The 21,197-nt window shown below is 46.7% G+C and overlaps 1 protein-coding gene across 1 annotated transcript in view; it reads right to left on the bottom strand.

The window, feature by feature from the left end:
- Positions 1-20,259, bottom strand: part of kif1b (kinesin family member 1B) — an 87,569-nt gene extending 67,310 nt beyond the window's left edge. Inside the window, exons 1-2 of the mRNA XM_083642423.1 lie at positions 20,187-20,259; positions 18,733-18,890 (exon numbers count right to left, since the gene is read on the bottom strand). Of these exons, the coding sequence (XP_083498549.1) occupies positions 18,733-18,838 (106 nt within the window). The 5' untranslated portion in view covers positions 18,839-18,890; positions 20,187-20,259. The remainder of the gene's footprint in view (positions 1-18,732; positions 18,891-20,186) is intronic.
- Between the last annotated feature and the right edge of the window lie 938 nt (positions 20,260-21,197).

The raw sequence follows: 21,197 nt of genomic DNA, 5'->3' as shown, positions 1-21,197 counted from the left end.
CTCTATTCTCTCACAGGGTTCCACAATCATATTTTCCACAGTGGTGTGTCACTAACTTTTTGTTTTGTCATCACTCAACTAAGAGTTTAAAACGATCTTGGTTATCCATTTTTAAATCAGCGCAGCAGAAATACTAGAACAATATATGCTACTGGACAGAGCTACAGTACCTACACCGCTGTCTCACTGACTACATCGAGAGGCACAGAGAGACTTTGTGCTGCAGTGGCAAATTTGAAGAGAAGAAAATAATCAATGTGCAAGTAATTGAATGGTTTTCTGCTTTGGGTTGTGTATGCCAGAGTCGTATAGATAGAAGAGTTCCGACATCTCCATTCACTCCAATGGACCAGTTTTTTACTCACAAGAGTTCCAGGAAGTAAGGTCCTGGATTAAGCAGCACTGTCGATTTGCAGCAAAATGGACAGTTTGTGTTGTACTCTGAAAGGGTTTTTCATCCCTTGAATCAAATTGTACATTATCAGCTTTATTTTAGCATGCAAAAGTAGCGCGAGACCCATTCCTGACTGTTGGCTAATGAGTCTCGCATTTTGGTCCTCTGCTGACGCCTCTGCTCACTCACTCCTATGTCACCACCTGCTCTCCCTGCAGGGCTTGAAATCAACTTTTTTGACCACCTGCCCAATATGGCTGCTAGATTTTAAAGTTACCAGCCAATTAGAATTTCCACTAGCCGAAATGCTTTTCTTGAAATAAACCAGAATATGAGTGGGTTAATTTAAGCATAAGTATCAGTAAGTGGCCCGGGATTCTCAAAGCCTGTGTTGAGGGTCACACAAGAACAAAAATGCACTCTTGATTGAAGCTAAATAATTCCAAAACCAACCAGTTAATGACTTAAATTTTTACTTCCAACTTCCTCAATTTAGAACAGACATTTCTTACACAATGAGATTACTTTTAGCTTTTTAGTCATGAAGATTATTGAAAGATATTCCATATTCCAGACTGAAATGTTATAACAGAAGTGGAGTATTGGCCAGAATGACATGAACATTTGGACACTTATTCCGCGGGTATCTTGCATGTTGCGTTCAGTTGCACTGTAAAAACAAGAAATAAATGCAATTCCAGCGTGGGCCACACAGGGGGCGCTCTTTGAGGAACCCTGGTGTACACTGTCCCATTCGCTCACCCTTTCAATCCTATCGACCCCATACAACCTGACAACTGCACCCGTGTCACAGTTTGTGCACGAGCGCTGAACAAGGCAGTTGTGGACGCGTGCCGACGCTCTTAGGAGCGCCCCAGTTAGTCACTTGAATACACTTCTTCCATCTTCTTAAAGAGGAAACTGAACGAGTGGATGGGTTCACATTCTGAGACATGCTCCGGGCGTTGTAACCAACCTGTTTGGCAGAGCCCGTGTGGAGGCTTGGTTGTCATGGCCGTGGCACAGGTGGCAGAGTTGTCACTGGACGCAGCCCAATGCTGAGGGCTAAAAGTAGCGTCTGAGCACTGCTGTACACGCTCGCCCCAAACAGCTGAGCCTGCTGCAGCCACAACACTGTGAGATACAACATCTCCACAACACAAACCGCCACTGCCATGTGCTATCTGCTCTGGATTACAGCACACATTTGCGCCTTGCCTAGTAAACCCCCCCATGGCCTTTGATATAAATAAATAAATAAATAAATAGATAGATAGATAGATAGATAGATAGATAGATAGATAGATAGATAGATAGATAGATAGATAGATAGATAGATAAATAAATAAATGAGCACAAAGCAACACAATGTTCTTTTCTTGAGCACTCCTGCCAAAAATGCTTGGATCTTTCCGGGCATGGCAACGAGCTCAGCTAGTCTGGAAACCTGCCTCGTCACACCAGAATCCATATTTCTAGGTTTATTCTAGGCATTGACCCAGACTCGGAAGTCTACATGAAGCAGGGAGGGCCAAATGTCCAGAACAACACTCTTAAATCCTGTTAGGCTGAAGACCTTCATTTCATTAGCTGACTCATGACTTTTAGACTAATTATTACTGTAAAGCTGGGGGGGGGGGTGAATTCCCACTGACGTATCCTCCATTTCTACTCAGAAGGTTGATCACGTAATTTCTCCCTTTCTACCGGGAGAGGAGAGGAGAGGAGGAGAGGAGAGGAGAGGAGAGGAGGAGAGGAGATAAGAGGAGAAGAGAGGAGAGGAGAGGAGAGGAGGAGAGGAGATAAGAGGAGAAGAGAGGAGGAGAGGAGAGGAGAGGAGGAGAGGCGAGGAGAGGAAATAAGAGGAGAGGAGAGGAGAGGAAATAAGAGGAGAGGAGAGGGAGAGGAAATAAGAGGAGAGGAGAGGAGAGGAGAGGAGAGGAGAGGAGAGGAGAGGAGAGGAAATAAGAGGAGAGGAGAGGAAATAAGAGGAGAGGAGAGGAAATAAGAGGAGAGGAGAGGGAGAGGAGAGGAGAGGAGAGAGGAGAGCAGAGGAGAGGAAATAAGATGAGAGGAAATAAGAGGAGAGGAGAGGAGAGGAAATAAGATGAGAGGAAATAAGAGGAGAGGAGAGGGAGAGGAGAGGAGAGGAGAGGGAGAGGAAATAAGAGGAGAGGAGAGGAAATAAGAGGAGAGGAGAGGAGAGAGCAGAGGAGAGGAGAGAGGAGAGGAGAGGAGAGGAAATAAGATGAGAGGAAATAAGAGGAGAGGAGAGGGAGAGGAGAGGAGAGGAGAGGGAGAGGAAATAAGAGGAGAGGAGAGGAAATAAGAGGAGAGGAGAGGAGAGAGCAGAGGAGAGGAGAGAGGAGAGCAGAGGAGAGGAAATAAGATGAGAGGAAATAAGAGGAGAGGAGAGGAGAGGAAATAAGAGGAGAGGAGAGGAGAGGAAATAAGAGGAGAGGAGAGGAGAGGAGAGGAGAGGAGAGGAGAGGAGAGGAGGAGAGGAGGTGAAAAAGCACAGGAAGACAGAACAATGCGCTGGATGCAGGGTAGTGCGGTTGACAACAGAGCCTGCAAAACACATGAGGCAATGTGTTATGACAAGCCTTTATATGTGGCCAGTCCCCTCTGTCACAGACAATGACCCCTTTCACATTGCCCTGCCCCTCCCCCCCCCCCTCTCCTTTTTAGAAAAATGTCATCACCACCACATTTAGAAAAAGGAAACTTTGCCATTGGCCGGGCATTCCTGTTGCAGAATGACTGGAGCTCAGCCAACAGCACGTTTCAGCCTCCAAAGCCAGCATCAGCCCAGCTCAAGTCAACTGCACGTCAAAAGAAGGAAAGGGGGGTGCAATCAAATTATATTGTCTTTATTATAATTGCAAAAATGTGACACCAAATGACAAATTGAACATGATTTGAAATACCTGTGAGAAGAACACAAACAGGTAATATGAGGTAGACCCAAATACAGAGTGCATGGTAAAAAACTGTACTACGTCTCTCTCTTTTTTTTTTATAAATATTTTTTCCCCCCGATTTTTCATCCCATTTTTATCCCCATTAGTGCTAATTTAATTTATTTATCCTGGTTGCTACTCCACCCTCTGCCGATCTGGGGAGAGCCGAAACTGGCTCCATGCTTCCTCCGAGACATGGGCAGTTAGCCAGCCGCTTCTTTTCACCTGACAGAGGAAGCTTCACCGGTAGGACATAGCACGTGGGAGGTTCACGCTATTCCAACCAGTTCCCCTCCCTCTGAACAGGCGCCCTTAACGACCAGAGGAGGAACCACATTAGCAACCATGATATTGCATGTTTTGGTGAAGGGGGTTCCTATATGAAGGAAACCCCCGGGAGGCACGGGGAGAACATGCAAACTCAAGCCCCTTTTGACGACCCCACCCGGGCGGCGGACGGGCACGCATTCCTTCAGCGTTCACAGCGTCCCAGGTGGGAGTCGAACCCAGGACCTTCGAGCTGTGAGGCGACAGCGCTTACCACTGCACCACCGTACCCCCCTGTACTACGTCTCATAACCAGAAAGTCAGTGTTTGATCCCTGCAAAACAATAATGTTTCCATCAGACGTGTGTGTGTCGTTTTGAAGTGTCCTCAAGCAACACACCAAGCCGCCAGCGCTACCTGCTCACACACTGTTAAGCCGCTCTGGGTCAGAGTGTCAGCACTACCTGCTCACACACTGTTAAGCTGCTCTGGGTCAGAGTGTCAGCGCTACCTGCTGCTCACACACTGTTAAGTCGCTCTGGGTCAGAGTGTCAGCGCTACCTGCTGCTCACACACTGTTAAGTCGCTCTGGGTCAGAGTGTCAGCGCTACCTGCTCACACACTGTTAAGCCGCTCTGGGTCAGAGTGTCAGCGCTACCAGTGCTCACACACTGTTAAGTCGCACTGGGTCAGAGTGTCAGCGCTACCTGCTCACACACTGTTAAGTCGCTCTGGGTCAGAGTGTCAGCGCTACCTGCTCACACACACACTGTTAAGTCGTTCTGGGTCAGAGTGTCAGCGCTACCTGCTCACACACTGTTAAGTCGCTCTGGGTCAGAGTGTCAGCTGAATTCCAAAAAGCGTATAATGCCAGCAGCAGAAACGTGCCTCTGGGTGGGGTAACCGGGGTTGTCTGTGTGTTTAGCTGGAGAGCAGTGGGAAAGGGCTTGGGCCTGGCCTTGTGTCTAGCTGGAGAGCAGTGGGAAAGGGCCTGGGCCTGGCCTAGATGCCAGCTGTTGTCGCTCACAGTCCCGTCTATATTTATACAGCAGCAGATGGCAGCTGCTGCCTCGCATGCCGACAGACTGTCATGACAGGAAGGAATGGGCAGATTTCAGCCGCACCGACCTTTCTGACACACTCCTGGCCAAACCGAGCTGCACTCCCAGTCAGACCGCAGACATTGATAGCTAGCTAGCTAGCAAGCGATAGCGCAGTTGAGTGCCTTTGGATGTTAGCACTGCTTACGCAGACTCACTGAGGACAGGGGTGACCGAGGCTATAGAGAGAGAGGCTTCTAGAAGCCATCGGATAGAGAATGCTAAGCCAGCAGGACTCCATTCACAAGCTAAACAAACACAGAACTAGCCCACAACAAAGAGAGGGCTATTAGGCTGCCTCTCAGATGTTGACATGGGAGAGAGTTAAACCCACATGGCACACATGGCTAGCATGGAATCAGCGCTCAATCTCCAAATAATAGACAACAGAGAGGCAAAGTGACCGCCTACTTCCTGCTTCAGCACTGTACCAGAGATTTTCATCCGCCATTTATTTTCCCATAGACATTTCGTGACATGCTTATAAAAACAGTTTTACTTGTTCAAACCAAACGGTTCAGCTCTATTTAGAATCGGGAGAGAGACCACATAACATTTCACTCGGAGCAAAACTTAAAAAAACAACATAGAAAACATATTTTCTTTAAATCTGCAGTTTTTTACATTTTGGTCCGAGTGAAATGTTATGTGGTCTCTCCTGTTACTAAATATATCTGAACCGTTTGGTTTGAACAAGTAAAACGACTTTTATAAGCATTTTACGAAATGTCTATGGGAAAATAAATGGCGGATGAAAATCTCTGGTACAGTGCTGAAGCAGGAAGTGACGTTCCACTTTGGCTCTCTATTCAATTAACATATCTAGTGCATTTACTGTGTCTGGCTAAAACCTGGACCTATAAACATATCTGTCATTGGCACATCAATGTCACACTATAGCATAATGATAGGAGATCGTTGCTGAGAGATTTCAGTTATTTTCATAACTCTGAGACTCGGAGAGGCAATGGTTCTCTGGAGCAGGTCCAAGGAGGATATTCTGCTGTCCTGCAGGTGCTGCCTCAAAGAACAGAGGTCTTCCCAAACACATCCTGGGTCACGGACGGCTGCCTGAGAACTACAGTAATGGATTCACACACTCATCAGGCTGCGTTCCGATCGGCTAGTAGGTCCCTGCGAAGTGGACTGCAGTGCACAGGGTATTCAGCCTTATTACTTAACATGGCTAAATACCCTGTGCAGTCCACTTCGAAGGGGAACAACTAGCTGATCGGAACGCAGCCAGTGTTGGAGCACTCTGGACGGCTGCCTGAGAACTACAGTAATGGATCCACACACACACACACAGTGTTAGAGCACTCTGGCATTTTCCATCTTAAAAATAGCACTAAGTAATGGATTGAGAATTCAACATTGACTGACTGTGCCAACCCGTCCACAAAGGCCTTTGAGGAAGTGAGACTAGACTTGGTTTTCAGAGAGTTTCTATCATGAAAATATCTAAACCACTGGTTTCACACTCACAGATAGGCAGGCTACCTCTATGCCTTGTCAACTCAACTTAGGTATATCAACATCAGGGGGTTATTATTATTATCGTATTAAAAAGGGTGTGTTAGGGGCTGTGTGTTAGGCACTGGCCAGGCCAGTGCCTAACACACAGCCCCTAACACACAGCCCCTAACACACAGCTCCAAACACACAGCTCCTAACACACAGCTCCTAACACACAGCCCCTAACATGCTCTGCTCATAACACACAGCCCCTAACATGCTCTGCTCATAACACACAGCCATTCTGCGGAGCAGTGACCTGGATTTCCTCAGCTAGCCTCCGCTCAGAGACCCAAGACCATTTGTTTTGATCAACAAAATACATTTGATACAAAATATGTCCGGTGTGTTCTGTAAAGCCACAAAACAATAAACAGAGCGATGCTTAGAGCTAAGTGTCAGATGCTCGAATGTCAACACCTTTTATCTAGCATCTTCTCTGTCGTGGATGGAAATGACTAACAAGTTTCTGTGTGTGTGTGCGTGTGTGTGTGTGTGTGTGTGTGTGTGTGTGTGTGTGTGTGTGTGTGTGTGTGTGTGTGCCACTGACCACTGATCTCAATGAGCTGCAGGGCATTATTAGCACAGGAGCATGAGACAGCTCTATTTTGGAGAAGCAGAGGTTTGTGAGCGCAGAGCAAAGGACAGCTCTTCCAACTTTAATTAAATAAGGACTCATAAATATTACCCCCCACCCCCCAGCCCTTCCCTACCACCCTCTCTCTCTTTCCATGAATAATACAAAGTGAGCAGCAGTGCACGGTGCCCACCACCAGGCTACCCGTGCCTGGACTACAAAGCTCCACAGCCAGCCTCGGAATTCAGCCTGCAGCTTGTGGGAGGAAACCAAACAACAAGCCTTGAAGGAAGAGATCTCTCCACCAGAGTGCAAGCGCTAAAAGAAAACACATTCACTTCCTTCAATGTGGGAAAGTCCGGCTATTTGAGCAGACTTAAGTAACGACGAGCCAAAGAGTGTATATAGGTGAAGAGGAGCAAGCTGGGTGCGCCATGACCTCAAAACAAACGCACCATTATCAGCCTTTTCAGCTTGCATCATCAGGGCCGGGGATGAGTGGAGATGAATGTGTGGGCTGCTGTGAGCAGCACAGTTTAAAGGGACAAGTGATGAAAAGGCACTGGTGATGTGGAGAAGACAGACAGTGTGCTCATCATACTGCACAGAGAAGAACAGAACGTTACATTCTCCTGTGGATTCATTGCTACATAAAGCTAATCTATAGTTAGCCATAGCATAGGTATGACCTTGGTTAGCAAGTCAGACGATTTATCACTAGATTTCAAAGATTACATAGGATTAGGGCTGTACAATTTTTTTTGGGGGGGAATCGAATTGCGATTATGTTGACTGATATTGCAACTGCCATATGATTTACGATATTAGAGGGAATGATAATTTTTTTTACCTCATTATTCTACTAATTTTAACTGAAAAACATTCAAATGAATGATTATGGTGTGATTTTCTTGCAGGAATCTGTACCAAACAAAGATGTTTTCTTAAGTCTGCAGAATATGATGTGTAGGCCAGGAGCATAGGAGCAGCAGGATATTAATTAATATATATATAATTAATATATATATTTAATATTTAATTTAAAATGGCATTTTGACACACATTTCTCCTTTAACAAATATTGCTCCTCCTTACGATTTAAAAATGGCAGTAGGCCATATTGCAATTTGGATTACATTTAGATTAACTATGCAGCCCTACATTGGATCCTCCTCTCAAGAGAAACTATATTTTGATATATATCAGTACTTAATGGTGTGTGTGTGTGTGTGTGTGTGTGTGTGTGTGTGTGTGCGTGTGCGTGCGCGTGCACCTCTTGTAGATATGAAACCTCCAACTTCATCTCATGCAGACAAACTCTAGCCACGTCTAGCTGATTCTGCACTGCCATAAAACTGGGACAGATCTTTGGGTTTGGCAGAATTGCATTTCACCAGCAGACTAATTGGACATTGTGTTGTTCTACCTTGTTATGAGAGGGAGGACAGCGCGAGGAGGCTGGACCACTGGCCCGTTATCTCCAGTTGTATTAATAACCTTAATGGAGCGTTTAGTCTGGAGGCCAACAGCCAATCGATGCTGCTCCCCATAAGCATCCATCTCTTCTCGCTGGAGGAGAGAGGGGCTCTACACTGCAAAAAACAACAACCATCTTAACAAGTCATTGAATTGAGTTTTTTTTAATTTTCTTAGTTAAAACAAAGGGGGGGAGATCTGCCAATGTTGTGAGATATTTCCACATGTCCCCAAAGCAAATCATTGTAGTATTTCAATAACCTTCTTAAATCAAATGTCATTTTCTCGATACTAATGGAGTGATGGACCTTATTCTGTCGTTTCAAGATTGTTGTTCTTCTTTCAACATGTCAAGAAAATACCTGAAACAACAAGTGAAGCTGCATTGGAATGGAGCAAAATTGGCAGATTTTTTTTTAGACGTATTTTAAGCTAAATTACATGTTGTTATTGAATGTGACACTAAATGAGAGAGATTTGTTTGCAGTGTGGTCACAACCAGCTAGACCCCAACCAAAGCAACAGCTAGATGACAATGCCTTTTCCTTGGTTTAGCTTTAGCTCAAGCGCTATGTGTAGCTAGCTACTATGCATTTCTTCGCCTGGAGCCTTATCAGTGGAATCCCATCATTCCTGTGATGCTGCCTCACGCTCTCCTGCACGTGATCGGTGCTGCTCGTGCTCGGTGCTGCTCGTGCTCGACTTTCACGGTCTCTGCTGTTACGGCTGAGACTGCATCCCCCACCCTCCTCCCCCTCTCAAGCTAGCTCAACATCCTACGCTCCACTCTCACATCCCTGGTTTTCTGCAGGGAGGCTCACACAGTCCCTCCCCATCTCTCTCTCACACACACACACACACACACACACACACACACACACACACACACATGGATGCGCACACGCACACGCGCACACGAGGAAACCAATACAGTGAGCTAAAACACAACGAAGGTGCACAAAATCGAGCAAAGCTGATAGAGGAATATTTAATCTGTATTTAATCTGTGAGGGGTGAAACATTGCTGCTCAGTCATCATTTTGGTTAGTATGCGACCTACAGCTTTTGCAAAGTAGCCAAAACATCCTATAGACCAAATCACCGTGACGTCACCATGTAAACAAATTTACTTCCGGGTACCACTTGGGGAAGGCGGCAGGTTTAAATGTGCGTGTTGTCAAATAAATGCTGTCAAACCCTCTCGCTGTTTTCGGCCGAGTACTTTCAATTTAAATGGTTAAACGGTTGGTAAACATGCTTGTCCGACGTATCTAGCCTTTCTTCTGTGTTTGTTTTATGTAGTGTTAGCTAGCTAATAACGTTTGTTTGTCTGTCAAACTCGCTGTTTTTTTGCAGACTCGTTAACGTTACAGACAGAGCTACTGACGCCACGTTAATTTAATTTAGCTTCAAGTCTACTCTGGTCTGGTCCAACAGGTAAATTAGCTAGTCTGGTCTCCACTAACGTTAGTGAAAGTGTTGTTATGAATGATATTAAACAACAACACAACACGGACGAACCATTTTTGTCTTCTTTGTCTGTTTTTGTCTTCAACACGTCAGTTTGTGCCGTCCACCACCATTATAATGTGTGGACCTCAGGGGTACCCGGAAGTAAATGTAAACATCCCCACTGATTTGGTCTATAGAAAGCCAAAGTTACACCTCTTCCGGGTAGGGATGTAACGATAACCGGGTTTTAATGATAGCCGTCATCAAATTCCTTACGATAACTGTACCGTTTCAAATTTTCATTATCATTAAACCTGTTGGTACCGTGATTACAGTGCTTTGAAAAACATGGTAAATACTGTCCATCATCAACTCCCCCCCCCCCCCCCCCCGAGTGGTTCAACTACATCATCAATGTACCGGTAAGTTGACAAAACTGGGGAGGCACCGCTCAGTCTCCGCGTAGAAAACACAGTGGGCGCAGAACTGTTTTACAGCGGATCATGTGTGGGGGTCTTAAGACTTAAGTAGATCAACTAGAATTCAGCTTTTTCTCCATGGTAATGTCTTATAGCTTCAAGACATCTGTAGCCAATCCCAAGGCCCTATGATGTCAACATGAGAAATATGCCAACAACCTCACCAGGCATACAGTCTGACTGGTGACATCATTACTAGTCTGTCAACTAGCAAGTCTTCTGTGTTTGATGCGTCCAGATGTTAAGATATTTCCGCATAAAAAAAAAGTAAAAAAAACAAAGTGTCCCCACCGTACACCGCCCCGCTCCCTATCCCCAGAGGTTCACAATGGAAATAACCCTTTTGGCTTTATTGTCTTTTCAACCTCAGTGATTTTTTTTTAATGCACGTATTCCAGCTGGGCAGATGTATACATAATTTTTTATGAATTATTAAATACATCCAAATCAAATCCAAACCAATCCAGGGATGTTATGGTCCCAATTTAAACTTCAACTGTGCAGCCACATTTTGTGACACAGAACTAAACTAAGCGTGCTAATCTAGGAATTGTTTTGCAGTTAGGTACAGGTACATTTATTATATGGGTTATTATTGCTGAAGTGGATCTACTCAACACTAAGCAATAGGGCTGGGTGCAAAAAAGGTTGGGAACCCCTGTGTTACATAACTGGACAGTCATGTAATTCAGGTTACAGCTCAAAAAACATGTTTTAGTATCACTAACCAAATCGATATTGAAATTAATCGAATCAGAATCGAATCGATTCTTGAAATTTGAACCAATACCCAGCCCTACTAAGCAAAGTGGTAACTAAACGTTTTGAACGTGGTGAATAGTCACACCTCCAAACAGTGCAAACTGAAGCCAGGGCAACAAAATGGAGTAGGTGGTGAAAAGTCAGCATAAGTGAGAGGTGTGAAAGGTGTTGGTGGTCAGCAGCTACAGAGCTGAAGCAGTGCTGTATTAAGAGGAGGCATTTATCACTTTCACCCTCTGACCTCTGAACTCTGACCTCTGCCAGTCACAGCAAGTGGATTCCAGCAGTTGGCCTATTCCTGGTATGCACATGCAGACAGTCAGCGCCACACTCCTGTTTCTTCTTCATTTCAAAAGCGTTGGTGATGAAAACATTCAGTGTCAAATGAGAGCAAGGCCACAAATGTTGATACCTTTTTTTAACAATGTTACGTATAACAGAGTCAGTGATGGTATTTGTGGTACTAGAGCTCAATGACCATTATTCAAATGTTAGGCTATGTTGTGTCTGACTGGAGATGGATAACGCTGGCTGTAAGAACAGGAATGCAATCATGAATCTAGAGTTCTAATTCCAAGAAGGAAGTTGTAACTAAGCTTCAAGAAATTTCAATGAGAACTCCTAGTTATCAGTGAACAGCTGATAACGAAAGTGAAAATTCAATAAAACATTGAACATTGATCTGAGCCAAAACACACACACAGACACACCTTGACCCACATTGATGAAATCAACATTATCCCAACAGTCCCTACCTTTCCAATTAAGTACAGTAATTGCCAAATCTACGCATCACATGACAACTTGCTACGCTGAGTCCAAAGCCTGACGCAGCATGAGCTGATAACAGACAGCCAGACTCTCTCCTCATTAGGAGGTCAGTGTGGATTGGAACGTGTGTCTGCTCTGTCACTGGTACATGTGTGTCGCTCCAAAACAATGTGGGCGTGAGGTGCTGGGGAATGCAACACCCTGAGTGAGGGTGTGCAGTGCACACCTCGGAGGGATTAAGCCAGCAGGGCGTGGCGACCTGAGGATTAGTGGTCCTAATCAGGTCAATGCACCCCGTCTACAGAGGGTTCAACCTTCCCTCTGCCCCCCCGTCTGCAGAGGGTTCAACCTTCCCTCTGCCCCCCCTGTCTGCAGAGGGTTCAACCTTCCCTCTGCCCCCCCCGTCTGCAGAGGGTTCAACCTTCCCTCTGCCCCCGTCTGCCCCCCAGTCTACAGAGGGTTCAACCTTCTCTCTGCCCCCCTTGTGCAGAGGGTTCAACCTTCCCTCTGCCCCCCAGTCTGCAGAGGGTTCAACCTTCCCTCTGCCCCCCAGTCTGCAGAGGGTTCAACCTTCCCTCTGCCCCCCAGTCTGCAGAGGGTTCAACCTTCCCTCTGCAGAGGGTTCAACCTTCCCTCTGCCCCCCAGTCTGCAGAGGGTTCAACCTTCCCTCTGCCCCCCAGTCTACAGAGGGTTCAACCTTCCCTCTGCCCCTCCGTCTACAGAGGGTTCAACCTTCCCTCTGCCCCCCTGTCTGCAGAGGGTTCAACCTTCCCTCTGCCCCCCTGTCTGTCTACAGAGGGTTCAACCTTCCCTCTGCCCCCCTGTCTGCAGAGGGTTCAACCTTCCCTCTGCCCCCCTGTCTGCAGAGGGTTCAACCTTCCCTCTGCCCCCCCCATCTGCAGAGGGTTCAACCTTCCCTCTGCCCCCCCCGTCTGCAGAGGGTTCAACCTTCCCTCTGACCCCTGTCTGCAGAGGGTTCAACCTTCCCTCTGACCCCTGTCTGCAGAGGGTTCAACCTTCCCTCTGCCCCCCCGTCTGCAGAGGGTTCAACCTTCCCTCTGCCCCCCTGTCTGCCCCCCAGTCTACAGAGGGTTCAACCTTCTCTCTGCCCCCCTTGTGCAGAGGGTTCAACCTTCCCTCTGCCCCCCAGTCTGCAGAGGGTTCAACCTTCCCTCTGCCCCCCAGTCTGCAGAGGGTTCAACCTTCCCTCTGCCCCCCAGTCTGCAGAGGGTTCAACCTTCCCTCTGCAGAGGGTTCAACCTTCCCTCTGCCCCCCAGTCTGCAGAGGGTTCAACCTTCCCTCTGCCCCCCCAGTCTGCAGAGGGTTCAACCTTCCCTCTGCCCCTCCGTCTACAGAGGGTTCAACCTTCCCTCTGCCCCCCTGTCTGCAGAGGGTTCAACCTTCCCTCTGCCCCCCTGTCTGCAGAGGGTTCAACCTTCCCTCTGCCCCCCCTGTCTGCAGAGGGTTCAACCTTCCCTCTGCCCCCCTGTCTGCAGAGGGTTCAACCTTCCCTCTGCCCCCCTGTCTGCAGAGGGTTCAACCTTCCCTCTGCAGAGGGTTCAACCTTCCCTCTGCCCCCCCGTCTGCAGAGGGTTCAACCTTCCCTCTGCCCCCCCGTCTGCAGAGGGTTCAACCTTCCCTCTGACCCCTGTCTGCAGAAGGTTCAACCTTCCCTCTGCCCCCGTCTGCCCCCCAGTCTGCAGAGGGTTCAACCTTCCCTCTGCCCCCTGTCTGCAGAAGGTTCAACCTTCCCTCTGACCCCCTGTCTGCCCCCCAGTCTGCAGAGGGTTCAACCTTCCCTCTGCCCCCCAGTCTGCAGAGGGTTCAACCTTCCCTCTGCCCCCCATCTACAGAGGGTTCAACCTTCCCTCTGCCCCCCAGTCTGCAGAGTTCAACCTTCCCTCTGCCCCCCCGTCTGCAGAGGGTTCAACCTTCCCTCTGCCCCCCAGTCTGCAGAGGGTTCAACCTTCCCTCTGTCAAACCCACGCTCCCCATCTTACCCCTGCTTGTCTTGTCACCTCGCTGTCCTCAGACGGCCACTCATCCATTCATGTGATTGGCATTTGCATTGGCATCGTTGTCACGGCGACTGCAGCCTCCCTGTGATGTGTAACTGACACTGGAGCTCAGCTGATCCCTCCCTGCAGGCTCTCTGGAAGGTCAACATCCACTCAGCGCTGCACTGAGACGACACTCAGCGCAATCGTATCTGAAAAGTGGAGCTTTAACCGATAAGGTGACCTTCTGCAACTTTGATCAATCTGCTTACTTTTAGCTCGGGGGGGGGGGGGGGGGGGGGGGGGGCGGCGCGACGCCAAGCCAAGCAGTCCGTTCTCGCCCAGCAGCGAAAACACGCATAAGCTAGCTAAGGCCTTTATCGTGCATGAATGCTGTTTGATACGGCCATAACCATAACATCACAGATGGATTAAGTGCCAAAGTGTGGACAGTGTGAATCCATTTGAGCGCAGGTTTGTCCGGCACTGCAGTTAGCCTGAGTGATGCTCCTCACATCACGGAGGATCTGCTCATTGGCTGAGGGTGCAGTTGGCCCAATGCAGAGCCATGTAGATAGAAGAGTCCCGACATCTCCATTCACTCCAATGGACCAGTTTTTCTTACTCTCAAGAGTTCCAGGAAGTAAGGTCCTGGATTAAGCAGCACTGTCGAGTTGCAGCAAAATGGACAGTTTGTGTTGTACTTTGAAAAAAAAAAATTGTTTTCTTGAATCAAATTGTACATTATCAGCTTTATTTTAGCATGCAAAAGTAGCGCGAGACCCATTCATGGCTGTTCATTGGCTAATGAGTCTCGCATTTTGGTCCTCCGCTGACGCCACTCTCTCTCTAGAGGACACTAGCCCGATGCTCCTCACATCACAGAGGATCTGCTCATTGGCTGAGGGGCAGATTGAGCGCATACATAACACATTGTGCGTTACATAAGCAGCCCAGAGAGCATGTGGAGAACACATCAGGGCCCTATAATGAAGCAGGCTTTTCATGTCCCGTCATTATTCACGGGACCGCCAGCGCTAACGAACGCAGCAGTCATGGCCATGGCGTCACCTCTTTCTAATCACATTGGCTCTGCTGTGTCTGAGAGCTTCCACTGGAAGAGGCCTTTTGCTTGGCTTACAGAGGCCTGGACAGATCGCCTCCTGCACACACACTGGATCATCAATTTGCTGCTCGGCTGCCTGCTCCCTATCCTTGTCAGCCCTGCATGGTGAGAGAGAGAGAGAGAGAGAGAGAGAGAGAGAGAGAGAGAGAGAGAGAGAGAGAGAGAGAGAGAGAGAGAGAGAGAGAGAGAGAGAGAGAGAGAGAGAGAGAGAGAGAGAGAGAGAGAGAGAGAGAGAGAGAGAGAGAGAGAGAGAGAGAGAGAGAGAGAGAGAGAGAGAGAGAGAGAGAGAGAGAGAGAGAGAGCATATCCTGCCCTTGCACCCATGCTGTCTTTCTTTTTCACTGTGTTGTTCACATACACACACACGCACGCACACACACACACACACGCACACACACAATGCCCTTGAGCGGGTCACAACAATACAGGGAGTGTCATGGCCTCGTCCACACAGCTGCCAAGCATCTACAAGCTGACCAAGCATCTCCATAAACATCTCGGTTCTGTCGGACAGCGCTCAGTCCCAGGTCAGCAATCACCAAAGAAAGACCAGATCAAACAGAGATATATATTCAGTTCTGTCAGCCCTCAGTCCCAGGTCAGCAATCACCAAAGACCAGATCAAACAGAGATATATATTCAGTTCTGTCAGCCCTCAGTCGCAGGTCAGCAATCACCAAAGACCAGATCAAACAGAGATATATATTCAGTTCTGTCAGCCCTCAGTCCCAGGTCAGCAATCACCAAAGACCAGATCAAACATAAAGATATATATTCAGTTGTGTCAGCTCTCAGTCCCAGGTTCAAATGTTAGCCATCACCAAAGACCAGATAAAACATATTTATAGAGAATATATACTGTATATATATTCAGTCCCAGGGTCAGCAATCACCAAAAAGCAGGTAAAAACATAGAGATATATATTTGTCATTATGCGTATTGTTACACTAACTTACACTGCTAATATGCAGAGGGCTGACAACAAACTGATCTGCGTCATTTGATAGGATATTCCACAGTAAAACCTCAGCTTATTAAACACACGTGTCCTCCACTTGACTCAGCGCACACACACACACACACACACACACACACACACACACACATACACACACACACACACACACACACACACACACACACACACACACACACACACACACACACACACACACACACACACACACACACACACACACACACACACAGAAAAAGACGACTGGAATGATGTGTCATTGTGGAGTTCAAGGGCTTGCTATGCAATGTCAAACAAAGAGGGAATATCTGATGAACTAAAGCCAAACCGCTGCCTCTCAGGACTGGAGTGGGACTGAGTGAAACATGTAACAGTCATTTGGACTCTGAGGAAGACACTGTGTGTGTCAAAACGCTAGTCTGCTTGCACCTTATTAAATTGCTCAACTTTGACCGTGTGCTCCCGATTGCTTCTCTCTTACATCGGTATGAAACGTATTTGCTTTGAAAGTCAGGGCTCTCTACTTGATGTTACACTCTTAACATTGAAAATGAATGAGTGTGACGATCTATTAACCGCTATGCAAACCCTGAGCGCCTTCGCCTCCAAAACAAACAAGTGTTGAAGTGTTTGGACTAAAAACTAGCAGACTTCCATCAATAGAAAATCAAGTGAACCGTGAACAACCAACGTTAGAGGAAGGGCCCATTTTCTCCCCGCCTGTCGAGTCATCTCCACTGCGTGTGCGTGCGTGCGTGTGTGCGTACAGGTGTGTGTGTTTGTACACGCGTGCGTTTGAGCCGCTAGGGAGCTAGCATACTACGGTACGATCCCGCGGCGGCAATGCTAATAAGACGGCATTCTCGGCATACCATCTGCAATGGAGTCCTGATGAAGGGGAGAGTATGGCCGCCTGCCAGCCTCCCATTCTGCTCCGCAATCTGCCCATGTGATAGGAGGTAAGAGTCGGCACTACTGCTGCTGCAGCCTCCTCCTCTCCCCTCGCTAACACCCCCCCCACACAAAAACACTGCATATTCTGCTGCAGCTCTGCTACAGTCAAGAGCGCACCAGTCACCCTCCGGCACCACCGCCGAGTAATGAGAAGCCGAGGATATGAAGTGGAAGAACCGGGGATTTGACACAAAGCTTCTCCTTCGGAGGAGTGTGAGAGATCACGCAGGAGGAGGGAGAGTCGTAGCCGGTAGGGAGACTTGATCTTATGGAAGATTCATATAGGCTTAAGTCTAATGGGGCTGAGACAGTGAGGACCGACAGGCAAGCGAGCAGCCAACGCAAATACAAAAGCCAGCCTGCCGGTAGAACGGGTTTCTGCTGTCACACGCTGTCCGGTTACTGGGTCATTATTACACGCTCCCCCCCATGCTAGCGTTCATCTGTCAGCTTCTATGGGGAAATACAACAGTCAGCTAGTAGCCGAGCACGTTACAGTACAGAGCCTGGTGACTCACAGACGCAGGTGAGCATCACAGACTACAAGAAACCCACATTCAAGTCTTCCTGCCATACTGTCAAATCTCCCCTTTCAGTTCTCACAGGTTCACACACACGCCATTGAATCACAATGGTACCAGTGCCACAAAAAACAAATTCTGGAAATGAAGTGTCACGTTCAAGCTATTTATTGATTCATCTCATGCGGCAAGAATTAGGCCTACATTTTCTAAACTTTTTGCTAGTAGACTATTAGAATTTGATTTGGGTTTAGTTTATTCATTTGTGCACAGGCATTCTTCCATCTGAAATGTTGTCGTTTTTGCAGCCCTACTTTCAGACGTATTGCACGTACAAGCCAAGAGTGACTAAAGCATGACATTGCTGAAATCCATGTAAGACTAACGCTTTTGGAAGCATATTAAGTGTAACTACAACATCTATACAACATGATCAAATCACAGACCATATCGGCTGACAACGCACCTGAATAGAAATTACGGTCATTTTTATGTCCAGTTCAGCTTAGAAGGACTTCTGCAAAGTTCTGCAATATATTTGACCATTTATGCCAAAGAAATGAACCAAAAAATGTATCTTTTCCTGTATTTTTATATCAAAATCTCATTACTTTTACTTCCTGGGAAAGGGAAGATCTCTCTCTAGTGTACCAGGAGACGTACATAAATATTCCAACCAATAAAACTGTCCCAATATCCTGTTTCAACAGGAAACACATCACATTAAGGAAGCAATATGCTCCCAAAATGTGCTTTCATTGTAACTTTAACTCAACCACTTTAAGTTTGTAGTGAAAACGAATGATGGAAAAGAGTTTAGCTGGTAACTGATCTAATTCTGGTCAGAAAAAAACTTCCAAATGTCACAAGTGCATTCTGTTTTCAAACTATTTGCGTAAACTAAGAGACGGCACACAACCAGTGATAACGTGATAACCAGTGATTTTTTCCAAAACACTAGTGTGATAAAGCTCTAGTGAATTGGGGGTGGTATGGTATGTGTGTGTGTGTGTGTGTGTGTGTGTGTGTGTGTGTGTGTGTGTGTGTGTGTGTGTGTGTGTGTGTGTTGACCTGCAGGTCTCCCAGACCAGTATGGACCAACTCAGCATTTCTCGCCGAGACTCCTCGGGCATGCAGCCCCTTTCAGAGGAGGAATGTCCCTCTGTAAGCCTATTATTCTCTTTCAGGCTGTTTGTCCCCAACCGTCCACCATTCAGTTTGCTCATTCTGCTGCTAAAGACCCCGCAGGAAGGACCAGGCGGGAGGACATGTGACGTGCTGCATTCATATGAGCAGACTAAAGAGGGAGCAGACATTTAGGCCACACTGTTTGTATCAGTGTGTCTGTCCTCGTGTGTGTGTGTGTGTGTGTGTGTGTGTGTGTGTGTGTGTGTCTTACCAGTGGAGTTGCCTTGCATCTGAATGATACATTTGGAGTCCTTGCCCGTCTCCCTGGAGTTGAAGGGTCGAACCCGGACACAGACTTTTACAGACGCCCCAGACATGTTTCCGGTTGAGGAATTTTTTCCCAGTTAGATTCCAAAGTCGTCCCTCCTCCTGCAAGAAAATGTAGTACAAAAAAGAAAAAGAAAAAAGGAGAGATGTTGACTGTGTGCTTGTTTTAATTTAAGAATATAACAAATTGACAATTGAATGTAACAATGAAATCGCATAAACCTATTATCAGTCAATACGAAGACTAAACATTGAAAGTCTCTAGGCCTTGCATTGAACTCTGCGACTGCTGGGATTCTCATCATAACCGCCCCCCCCCACCCCACCCGTCCCCCACCCAAATTTCCGATCATAACAGCAGCCTACAACAAATATGGCCGACCAAAACCACTGAAGCTCTTTAATATTTGGTAAACAACAGCCAATCAAACCTTACCAGTCAAATTAGGAAAGCACACTGATTAATGAAGCTATAGTATAGATGGAATAGCCTTATGTCCAATAGCAAAACATGTCTACAATTGCCAATTTGCACAAATACTATTATATTATTTCTTGATGTAATATATGACTTTGTGACGTCTTTACAGTCAGTTACAAAGCCATACATCTCGAGCTAAGCGAAATATCTGAGGTGTTTTTCCATCATGTCCTTGCAGTCAGCCATACTTGCTAAAGCATACGCCCATGAAACCCTATCTACCCTATTTGGTATAGGCTACAGCAGGACAGTGAGCCCAGGCCTGTCTGCTGCATCTACACTGCTGAGACACAAGTGAAAAAGAGACAAAAATTAAAACCGGCGATTAAAAAGTAGGGTACCCCCATAGAACAGTGCAGGGAGTTGCAATGTTGTTGTTTTTTCTTCTTAATTAACAGATTCGTGTCGGGCCTGCCAGGGATGAAGCAATTTCACTAGCATGTTCAATTCAAACGGATGCAATGTGTAACTCGGTAATGGTTGGATACAACTAGGATTTTATATTGATTTTTGTTTGCTATAAAAACGTTTATTAAACTGCCAATGTTGCCATGGGCTCAGTCGATAACGTTATGGCAGGAGAGAGAAGTAGCTTTAGTGTAAACGTTATAACGTCATGCCTGCAGGGCTTGGCGGAATATTATACCAGGCATAACTGTGCTCGTAAACAAGTAGCTGTTATAGGCTCTACTTTGCCACTTGGATAAATATCTGCCATATGTTATAAGACCATAAACTGGCATTTAAACTAGGACGGCGGGGGGGGCCAAAAGAAACATCCAGACACTCCACGCGCGTGATGCGAATAATATCAAAGTTGAAGCTAATCTGATGCTAAATAAAACGGCAGTCCGACTAAAAAAAAATCCAAACCTTGTGTCGTGAACAGCGAAAGAGATTAAAACGTTTTTACTCACTTTTTGAAGATGCTCACAAAGACAGCAGCAACACCATAGGAAAGCAGCATAAACTAGCGTGCGTCAAATGTGCTTTGCGTTTATTATCAGAATCTGCGAGCGGACAAAATGTTACAAGGTCCGCGCTCGTGAAAAAACACCCATTATAGCTGCATCCTCCGCCGGGATGGACGTCCACTGCGCCCGGTGCCTCTCTGACGAGGTTATTTTCCAGTTTCAGATAAAAGGCGGTCGTATATCTGCACGCAAGCAAAGGGAGAATTGATAGATTGCCTTTGATTTACCGAAGAGATTACGTCAACTCCCTCTCGGCCTCCGCTGACTGGCAGCTTGACGAGCCAATGACGGGCGGGACAGCTGTGACTAATGCGTCGGGGAACCAACGGCGATGCTCGGAATAGGAAGGGGAGGGCTTTTCTGACCGTGACGCCATACTGCAGGATTTCTTCCACCGCTCCCCGCTGTCACCACAGGGTCATTGGGGAGAGCGCCGTCTAGCGGCCAAACGGAGCCAATGGCATTTTACAACGGACCTTGAAGTACCATCAGAGATTTCACCATTTTACCATCAATTACAGAATCATTTTTTTAAGATCTCTGCTTCCATACGGGGGAAAAAATCCATACTTGCACGTGTAGATAATACTAAAGAATATATTTTGGATATCGGTTACCTGCTCATATGTCAGTTGCACAGTCAAAGAAAATACAAAGAAAATGTTTTAAGGAATGCTATCTATATACAAATTCATATTTTTGTGATTTTTTTTTCAGTATGGGATTTGTGTAGTCAGATGTTGGTCGCTTTAAGACCTTGGCTGTATTTATTTTTTATAGTCATTACTCAGGATAATAATGCTGCAGTCAACCCTTCTTTAGATGCTGCACATTTTAAACCCTGTCAGTTAAATTAAGGACAGTTCCCAGAGTTAATCCATTAGTATATACGTTTACAGGAAAAAAAGATGACTAGGCTTGCTTATGCGTTTGGGAGGCTTGGTTCATTGGCAA

The sequence above is a fragment of the Poromitra crassiceps genome (genome assembly GCF_964638095.1).
Source record: "Poromitra crassiceps genome assembly, chromosome: 8".
Taxonomy (NCBI): Eukaryota; Metazoa; Chordata; class Actinopteri; order Beryciformes; family Melamphaidae; genus Poromitra; species Poromitra crassiceps.
Note: the sequence above shows the minus strand (reverse complement) of the source record. Positions and strands in the feature narration are given on the sequence as shown.